This window comes from Suncus etruscus, chromosome 1 (assembly GCF_024139225.1).
Source record: "Suncus etruscus isolate mSunEtr1 chromosome 1, mSunEtr1.pri.cur, whole genome shotgun sequence".
Lineage (NCBI taxonomy): Eukaryota > Metazoa > Chordata > Mammalia > Eulipotyphla > Soricidae > Suncus > Suncus etruscus.
In genome coordinates, this window is record NC_064848.1 from 188689278 (window position 1) to 188698967 (window position 9690).

At 45.3% G+C, this 9690-nt stretch overlaps 1 protein-coding gene across 1 annotated transcript; it reads right to left on the bottom strand.

The window, feature by feature from the left end:
• Nucleotides 1–5842: 5842 nt before the first annotated feature.
• LOC126018274 (keratin, type I cuticular Ha8-like) lies at nt 5843–9485 on the bottom strand. Its single transcript, XM_049780422.1, has 7 exons — nt 9000–9485; nt 8772–8854; nt 7799–7955; nt 7295–7456; nt 7088–7213; nt 6399–6619; nt 5843–5909 (listed from the first exon to the last, which is right to left on the bottom strand). The coding sequence occupies exons 1-7, from the start codon at nt 9483–9485 to the stop codon at nt 5843–5845; spliced, it is 1302 nt and encodes a 433-aa protein (XP_049636379.1).
• Between the last annotated feature and the right edge of the window lie 205 nt (nt 9486–9690).

Sequence of the window (9690 nt, forward strand, 5' to 3'; positions counted from 1 at the left end):
TGGCTTTTGGTTTGGGGTTTGGTGATAGACTTCAAATGCACGTTGAATTATGGTTTTCACAAAGAGTGGTTTCCAAGAGACAGCTTCAGTCATACACAGATGCCAATAGAAATTGGAAGTGGAAAAATAGTCTCCTCATGTTGGCATTAATCAAGACCATGTTTGCCAGCTCTGGAAGGTTGCCTTGCATTCATCCAGGCCATGGAAAGTCTGGGATATCAGACCCAATCCCTCTATAGGTTCCAGGTAAAAGTGACTCTATAAGTATAAACCAGGGAAGTTGATTCCTCTCCAAGAAGAAGAGCAGAAAAAGATCAGAATTTCCTGGATAGATGTCAGGGAGAAACATGAGGCCAGGCACTAGAATTCCCAAGAGGTGGTGGTGGTATTTGAAAGAAAAAAAAAAACACATTTTCATAACTCATAATCCAAAGAAGAAATCAAATGAGAAAATGTTAATTCAAAATGAAAATACCACATAACATAAGACTGGAGCAATAGTACAGCAAGGTCTTGCCTTGTACTTGCCTTGCACTTGACTTGCACTTGGCTGATTCAGGTTCAATCCCAGACATCCCATATGGTCTCCCAAGCTCAGAGCCAGAAGTAATCCCTGAGCACTGCTAAGTGTAACACAAAAAAAAGCAAAAATAACATAAAACTGATTTGGATCATAAAGACTTTTCCTATGTGTAAGACAGATAGCAAGAGGAAGATTCTGAAATAACACCAAGAATAGGATTGTGGGCCTCTGTCTTGGGGGTGTACAGTCATTAAGGTGGGTGGTCATTAGGGCTTTATGGTGTCTTTTCTCAGGCTTCTCCCCATCATGTCAGGTACCTTCCCTTGGAAGCCTTGAATCCCCTCCCTGCTGGAGTCCTTCCTCTGTAAGAAGATACACACACTCAGGAACTTTGATCTTTCGTCTTTTGAAAGTTCTTGTGTGTCTTTGAAAAGACTTCCCTTGACTATCCATTACTTATCTATTACTTAAGAGACTCTAAAATAAAATTTAAATTTCCTTAATCTTCAGACACACTCAGAGCCTCAGAAGCTTTTATGGCCTCCTCTGTCCCTAAACCAAACAAGTTAGTGGCCAGTTGTCCAATAAGCCCTGGAGAAGGGCAGGCTGCCAGCTTCCCCTCTATGCTAACAAAGACAGGCACTTTGGATGCTCCTTGACATCATTCTTAAAATAAATGAATTTCTCAGGAGGCAATGGGAGCAAGGTCTTGCTCTCATTGCCTTTAAAACATAGAACCTCCATTTCCCATTGACTCCTCCAGCAATATAGAGACACTGGAACACTTCGCCATTAACTCCCTTCGGTCCTACCATGGCCCAGGGACCCACTAAAGTGTTCCCTTATGGGTGAGTTCTAATCACCACAAAGCCCCTCATGGCACCATGCAGGGCACATTGCAAATCAAAGACATTCCTGCTCCTGAGATAGCTGGAGCCTAATGGACAATAGGATAGTCCCTCAGGAGGGAGTGGGCAGTAGAAGTGGCAGGACTTGAAGGGGTAGGGGGAGTTAAAATTATGTGGTCTAGCACTAGGAAGCTAGGTAAGATCAGGCTAGGCAGAGAAGTAAAGGGAGGGTTGACTAAGAGGAAAACTGAGGTCAGACAAAAGCTTAAACACCTCAAAAAAGAAATACCAGAAGCCTCAGAAGTGTGAGACTAGAGCCCAAAAGCAAAAAATTTGAATGATACAAAAGCACAGATATAAGAAGTCAACCAGCATTTTTATTATATTATTTGACTTCATTGTTAAGCTAATACAATTGCAATAGCGTTCATGTTTTTACTTTTGGCTTATGAAATGACTTCCCCTCCACTACTCCCATAGTTCCCAAGACCCTCACCCATGTTCTTGAGGTCATATGTCCACCCTGTCTTTCTCCTAATTCCTTTTCTTCATAGAGGGATATGTTTCAAAAAATGTCCTAGGTCAAAGAAGAAGGAGGGACAAGAGAAAAAAACACCCAGCACCTGAGAAGCCAGTGGAAAGGAAGCTAATCCTTGTGGCCAGTATCTGCAGAGGACAAAGAAAGCTGAGCAGTATCATTTATGTAGCAGAGAATCCCAGCTGGCTTTTAATGCCATGAGAACTATTCCATTTCCTTCTCTCTGTCTCTACATACACATAATTCTACATTCCTATAGATCCAAAATTGGTGATACTATTATTATATTATCTATGGGACCACCAGGTACTGGAGCACATGCTTTATATTGAATCTCTTTCCTTTCTTAACAGCACAGAGCAAAGTGTTTCCAAGCATCCTGCTGCAGGATAAGAGAAACCAACTCAGAGGGCTTGAGGACTTGTCTGAGTTTACACTACTAGAGAGCACTGACAGATGATCTTAAGTCAGCCTGACCTGACTTTATTTAAGTCCAAGTTCTTGATCTCTAGGGACAACTAGGTAGGTAATAACCACAGACATCCTTAGGATCTCTTTCATTCAAATCATTCAACAAATATATGCCAAGTTCCTGCTCTGGGCTATGCACTCATCTAAAGAGAGGGAGAGACAGGGTGCTCAAAGCAAAATAAGAGAGACAATGAAGATAATACTTGTAAAACATCAATGGAGCATCCAAAATGTAGCCAGGGTAGAACACTGAATCCCCATTGGTATGTTCTCTAGAATTTACTGTAGGACTGATAAAGAATAGGAGTCCTGAGTAGTCAGGAGTAAGCCCTGAGCCCCATGAGCTATGGCCCAAACCAAAAACAAGATTGGACCATTTGCTGTATCAGAGGGAGACCAATGAAAGAAGGCACACCTAAAGTTTCAAAATAATACGATGACTGTGTGTGTGTGTGTGTGTGTGTGTGTGTGTGTGCAGTTGTGAGGTAGAGAAGGTAAGGTGGTATGAGTAGAGTACCATTTCAAAACTCTGGCTCATGAAGAAGGAGCTAAGGTCAACTTTGCACTTGAATATAAATGCAGCTGAGTCAGACTGTCCATCAGAGCTTAGAGATAAGAGTTTGGATCTGGGAGAGAGCCACTAAAAAATATGCTTCTGTACTAAGATCTTCTAACAGTTGATGAAGCACCTGGATGGACCCTGGGCACATTCCTGAGCCAGAGTCATGCTCTTACTAGGAAAGCCTCACCATGCTCTTGGGAAGATGACGTGCACATTCTCCAAACAATTGGCATTGGCAGAGACACTTCATGGTGAGAGGACATGTCCTTCAAACTAGCTCACCCTTCACTCCAAGTGAGAGTTCTTCATTGTGATGAGTATTGTGTTTCTTTGTAAGATGAAACAGTGTTCAGTGAGATGGGGGTTATTTTTTCCTATATTTATTTGATGAAGCAATACCATTGAGAAAAATTTTGAGAGATAGGAATTATTTCATTAAAGACTCAAAACATGGTTCTGCAAGAAGAACTTGTGATGATTATAGGAAGTGATGGTCAGGAGGAAATTTTTTATTTTTGCTCTTAGCTGATGACGGGTGGAGAAAGGGGCACTGGGTATTGCATATCAGGGACCATCCCAAAAATAATCTGAATGTTTGAAAGGCTTCGAGAAAGCCCAATTGTTCCACCTTAGCTTTACTCCACTACCTACTATAGGCAGTGGAGGAAGCAGAAGTTGAACCACTTCAAGTATTCCCTTAGATCCTGCCAGCAGTCCAGCCAGATGATCTCACTTGACTGAGGTGTGAAGGAAAAGCATTTAGAAGTGATAAGCAGATCATGTGTTGGAATCCTGTGGTAGTATAAACAAGCGAGTGAAATGAAACCTTCCAAATAAGCAGATTGGCCACTCAGGGCTAAAAGTTGATGGGTTTGGCATTTAGGTAGCTCAGCATTGGATCTGGTCCCAAGACAAGAAAGTAAAAGTTCCAGGGAAAGGAAGATAACAACAAATGATTGTAGCCAAAGCAAACCCAGGTATCATGTCCAGGGCCCATCTTGGCCCCCATCTTCAGGGAATTGGTGTAGGGAAGTCACAGGGATGGGTGTATGGGGAGACACAGAAGACCTTAGTTTGCAGATAAAGACATACCTGGAGTAAGAGCAGTACTGGGTTATCGCTTTTGGAAACCCTGAGTCCTCCAACTATTATAATCAATGTGACTAAAACTACAATATTGGGGTACATGGGCCAAGCTGGCCAGCCACCTGCAGTCCCTTCTCACTAAAGTTTTTTCTGGGTGGAACCCAGACATGCAAAGGTATAGGTCAGACTCCCACAGCCCTGTCACATAAAATCCAAGTTTCTTAAGAGTTACTTGTTGGAAGGAAGTAGACAAGAATCCTCTAAGCATTCTTGTCCCCTTAAGCCCCAAAAAATTAATTTTCAATTTGGTTATGGAATGAAAATCTGAACTCTAGTCACAGTTTTGAAGGGTCTCATTATTTCTTGTCATTCACAAGGACTGAGGTCAGAATTTCCAGGCCACCCATGAGAAGTTGTGTTCCCCAAGGTTGCTACTAATAGCATCCTCTCCTGTCTATTTAGCTCCTTTTTTCTCAAGAAGAAAAATAATGTCCCTGCTAGTTTCCAAGAAGCCTCCTAACCCAGTCTCTATTGAGTATCTTCCATTTATCTGCCAGCAAAGGTCTCTAGATTAACCCTCCACAGCACTGAGAGCAAGCTGCAAGTCTGATTGTCCACAGAGAAATAGGGTATGTAGTGACATGGGCTCTGGTTCAGATAGTGTCCTAGAGGTGGGATTTGAATCCAACTCTGCCTAACTCAGAACACTTGATCTGTTCTTCTTTCTGTGCCATCTGGAGAAGAGTTGATCCTTTGGATCAAAGTGTGGGGACAGGCTAAATCAGAGGTTTTATTTTGCAGCATGTGCCAGAGCAAAGCTAAGCAGCAGAGCAGGAAGGGAGTCTGGCCTCCCTGGCACTGCTCCACTCTGTTCTTCCTCTGTGCCTAGTAATGGACCCCCACAGCCTGTCAGAGCCACGTCTGAGGAGCAGTCAGGCATTTAGAGTGTCCATGCTACTGCCTCAACTGCAGGGGAGATGAGTATGCTTGTCTACATTCCTCTGGGGGAAAATACATCTGAGATCTGGAACCCAATCACATCTCTGCACCTGCAGGAACAAGCAGGAATTCTTGCTTCCTTCTGTGAAAGAGGTCAGTGTGAATCAGAGAGAAAGCCTCGTAGTCTGATGCAGGAAGTTCTAAACAATCTCCTTCTGACTAGATTAAAACTCAGAGTTTGGTTTTTGCTCTTGAACCGAATAGGCCAAAGGGGCTAAAAGAATGGTAGGGACAGATTAGCTCTGAGCTGCTCTGAAGGATGAATGCTAATTTAACATCAAGCAGGCTTTTCTGAAGTGGGTCCACATTCTCTACTAGCAGAGGAGACACACACCTCCAATGTCAGCCAGAAGCTAAAACCCCAGAGATCCCTGAAGCAGCATGCTAGAGCCTTTAATGCCAGATAGTTTGTGGGAACTTCAGCTCTTCTCACACCATATAAACTGCAAACACCAGGGAGAGGGTTGGGGTATAGGAAGCAAGTTTATTGAGTATGAACTGCAAGAACACGTTACACTTTAGAACTTCTGAGGCATTTATAGTATAGACCCAATGTCCCCAAGGGGACCCTAGGAAGAAATGAAAGTTTCAGTGAAAGACAATTACAAAAGTGTGAAATCTTAACAGTTTAGCTAAGGATTACACAGGATCCACAGCTTAAATTATCTGTGCCCTTTATTCCTTGAAAATGCTTCCAATGGGTTGGGACTTTTCAGAAAGAAGACACTGCAAGAGAGGGACCATCATCCTAGGATAGTGCCCCAGATAGGCCTCCTACAGGAGTCTGTAGAGGCACCAGCCGCTGGTAGAGTCCTTCAGGCAGAGGGTCCATTTGGACAAAGAATACAGGACATGGGAGTAGCGCAGGGATTGCAAGGTAGCCTGCAGAGAAAGAGTAAAGGAAGAGTTAGATTCGATCTGCACAATGGATGGAGAGAATCAGAACAAAGGGGCAAATGTCAGAGCTTGACTGGTCCCTACCTAAGTCCCAGTCTGGGTACTGTTTTCTCTAGTGCAGGCTTCACCCATGCTTAGGACCATGACTTGTGAACAGCATGCATCAGAGGCTAGTTCTGCGCATGAACTTTCTTTTTTGGGGGTGGGAGGATTTGGGGAGGGCCACACCCAGTGACGCTCAGGGGTTACTCCTAGCTATGTGCTCAGAAATAGCTCCTGGCTTGGGGACCATATGGGATTCTGGGGGATTGAACCATGATCCGTCCTAGGTCAGCACATGCAAGGCAAATGCCCTATTGTTTGCACCACTACTCCAGCCCCATGCATATAAACTTTCTGTCCAGACACTGCCTCTCCTTAACCCCTGGACAGTCCTCTAAGGGTTTTCAAAGAAATGACTCCCATCACACTTACTTGCAGTCCTCCCTCTCCAGGAGGTTTCGATATGTGGCGATTTCTGACTCCAGACGTGCCTTAACATCCAGCAGCACCTGGTACTCCTGGTTCTGCCGTTCCAGGTCACTGCGGATCTCAGCCAATTGCTCCTCCACGGTGCTGATCAAGGTCTGCATCTGGGCCAGCTCAGTGCCAAAGCGGGCTTCAGCCTCACACAGAGAGTTCTGCAGACAGTCTTTCTGCAATGGGAAAGAGTGGGTCAGATACCTGGCTGTCCCCAAAAATAGGATAATTGGACATCTTGATAAAACTTGCCAGGCATAAGGCTCAGTCATAGATCATTACTTCCCTAAGCTCTAGAAGAATCTTTATAGGTGTCCCCTTGATGCTTGCCCAAAATAGCTAACTACTAAAGGATTGTCCAGTTCAACCCTGTACTACCATTTCATAGTTATATAAAGGAGATGCATGTGAAACCTACAATACCAAAAGCCAGAACTCCTGCATGTTATTCTAAAGAAAGTGAACTTGACATTAAAGAAGATTCTTATGGGGAGAAAGGCAAATCTGCCACCAAGGCAGAATGCTCAGGATCCTGTCTAATGAACATCAGATCTGAAACCCAGATCTCATGACTTTCTAAGTGACAGAACAATAGGGGCCATAGACTATAAACCTTGCAAGAGGAAATGTAGAGGCACCCCTACCAGGTTGTGCTGGGCTTGGCGCTCCACCTCCAAGGCATTCACTGTGCAACGCAGCTCCAGGATCTCTGACTGACAACATTGCAGCTCCTCAGAGCACGACGAGGTCTGCAAGCTGAAGCCTTCGGACTGCAGCATAGAGCATATGTATAACATCAGTCCCTACTCACAAAATTAGGGGACCTGTCTCCCCTGCAGTGCCCATCTCACCTGAGCCTGGAACCACTGCTCCACATCCTGGCGATTGGTCTCCACCATGGTCTCGTACTGGCACCGCATCTGTTCCAGCACCCTGGCCAGGTCCACAGTGGGCTCCGTGTCCAGCTCAATTCGCAGCTTGTCCCCTAGCTGAGACTTCAGGATTCTCACTTCCTGCACAGGCAAAGAGACACGTATCCTAGTGACAAAGGGCTTTGGACAGAGCTGGTGGTCCCAGAACCTCTCAGCAACCAACAGCCTCTAGACTCAGCACACACACACACACACACACACACACCCCTGGTGAGTAGGGTCTGGCTCAGGGTCATGGAAAAAACCCTCAATGAACCTTCCCAAAGTCACACAGCAACCCTAGGGGGCAAGAATCGCCCCCTCTGTCACACTGCACAGATTCAGCCCAAAGCCCAGAAACAGATCACCATCACATCCCAATACCAAGTGAGTTCAGGTGGGAAGGTTCATCCTTCCCCATGAGTCCCTATGAGGGACCCCCACCTGCTCATGGTTCTGCTTGAGGCTGAGCTGCTCCTCCTTCAGGGACTCCTGCTGGGCCTCCATGTCGGCCTTGGCCAGGCTCAAGTCATCCATCAGCTTGTGCATGCCGCACATATCTGCCTCCACCACCTGGCGCAGCGCATGCTCATTCTCAAGCCTTCATGGTGGGAGGGGGAGGGGAGAGTAAGGTCATCACTGCCATGGCCAGTCCTGTTCTCAAATCTCCTTCATCCACCTCACCATCCCTGGTTCAAGTGGTCAATATCACCACGTTGAACCTATAGCTAAGGACTCCGGAATAGGAGTCCTTAAACTAGATGGAAAAATGAGCTTCAGAACCAATGAGTGAGTTGTCAAAGATTAGTTTGCTGAATGGTAAATACATGGGCTCTATCTAAGTGCTTAGACTTTGAAGACAGTCTGTTTTATACCATAAAGTAGAATAAAAAGAAACAGAACCAATAGAAATGTAAAAGTAAGCCCACTGGACCTACAATATATATGTGATCTTTTGTACTGATCATTACACATTGTCTTCGTATTTTCCTATGAACACAACTCTCGATACCAAAAAGCTATAATGACTAATGTTCCCACTGAAGGATTTGGTCATGGGTCACTAAGCTTATCAATGACCCATGTAATAAAAATGTATTCTTGTAATTATTTCATTGTGCTTCTTCTAGTTTGAACCCTAAACTCTTATCAATTTAGAGAGAATGTAGTAAAGCACTGAAATCATCATCACCTTTTTTTATTTCAATGCCTGTCCTCTTTCTGTTCTTACAATGACCATTGGTTACATACTATTAAGTTATGGTTTGGAGAGGAAAAAGATGAACATGTGCTCATTGATTCATTTATTTCTAATTCGCAGTAGTATCTGAATACCTGCTTTGAGTTTGTATCAGGATGGGTCCTGGGAAATCAATCTGAATAATGTCCCACTAATCCCCCGTTCAAGTTTACTCACTTGACTCTGAAGTCATCAGCCGCCAGCTTGGCATTGTCAATTTGAATAATCAGCCTGGTGTTCTCAGCCTTGCCACACAGAATCTGGGGAAACAGAATACTTGTGTACCATACCTAATGCCACTCAAGAGACTCTAAATCCCAAAACTCGCTCATTGACTTTTAAAGACCCAAACCCTCTGCTTCCTCCAACCCAGCATCCCCTTCTCCAAGCAATCCTAATGCTCACTTTCTGCTGGAGCTCCTCCACAGTGCGGAAGTAGCCCTGATAGTCAGGACATATCGTGGACTCGTGGCACTTGCTCCACTCCCGGATCTTGGTCTCCAGCTCTGCATTCTCCTGCTCCAGCTGCCGCACCTTCTCCAGATAGTTGGCCAGGCGGTCATTCAGGAACTGCATGGTCACCTTCTCATGGCCATTCAAGACGCCTTCACCATAGGGCCCACAGCTGCCAATGTTGCCAGGGATGTTGCAGGTCCCTGGCAGGGGGCAGGCTGTGTTGCAGCTGACAGGCACACAGCAGCTGGGTCGGCCCAGGGGGGTAGAACCCACACGAATTCTGTTGGCATGTGCCATTGTGGTTGACAGGCACATGGGGGAAACTGCAGGCCCGGGCTGCTCCAGAAGGTCTATGGGGGGAATGCAGAAACATCTGGCTCCAGGAATCTTGGTGCTGCCCAGGTAGGGGATAGAGCCAATGCAGGAAGAAGTCATGATATTGTATTGAGGGTGGAGGGTGGTTCTGAGCAGCTGTGAAAGTCAAGTGACTGAATCTGACGTCCCTCTTTCCCTCTTGTCCTTTTATACCCCATTCCTTTGGGTGTTGGCTTGGGGTTTTGACCTCACCACCTTGAATCTCTGCTTAGTGCTATGCTGTCATCTGTTACTCAGCCCCTGAGTTCAGCATTCCCCACCTTAT

Excerpts from the sequence above, each read along its gene's own strand:
- LOC126018274 (XM_049780422.1), bottom strand. The coding sequence starts at position 9,485 with ATGACTTCTTCCTGCATTGGCTCTATCCCCTACCTGGGCAGCACCAAG. Across the intron at positions 8,855-8,999 it reads TGGAGGAGCTCCAGCAGAAA|ATTCTGTGTGGCAAGGCTGA; the intron begins GTGAGCATTAGG and ends CTGTTTCCCCAG. Across the intron at positions 7,214-7,294 it reads AGCAGTGGTTCCAGGCTCAG|TCCGAAGGCTTCAGCTTGCA; the intron begins GTGAGATGGGCA and ends TCTATGCTGCAG.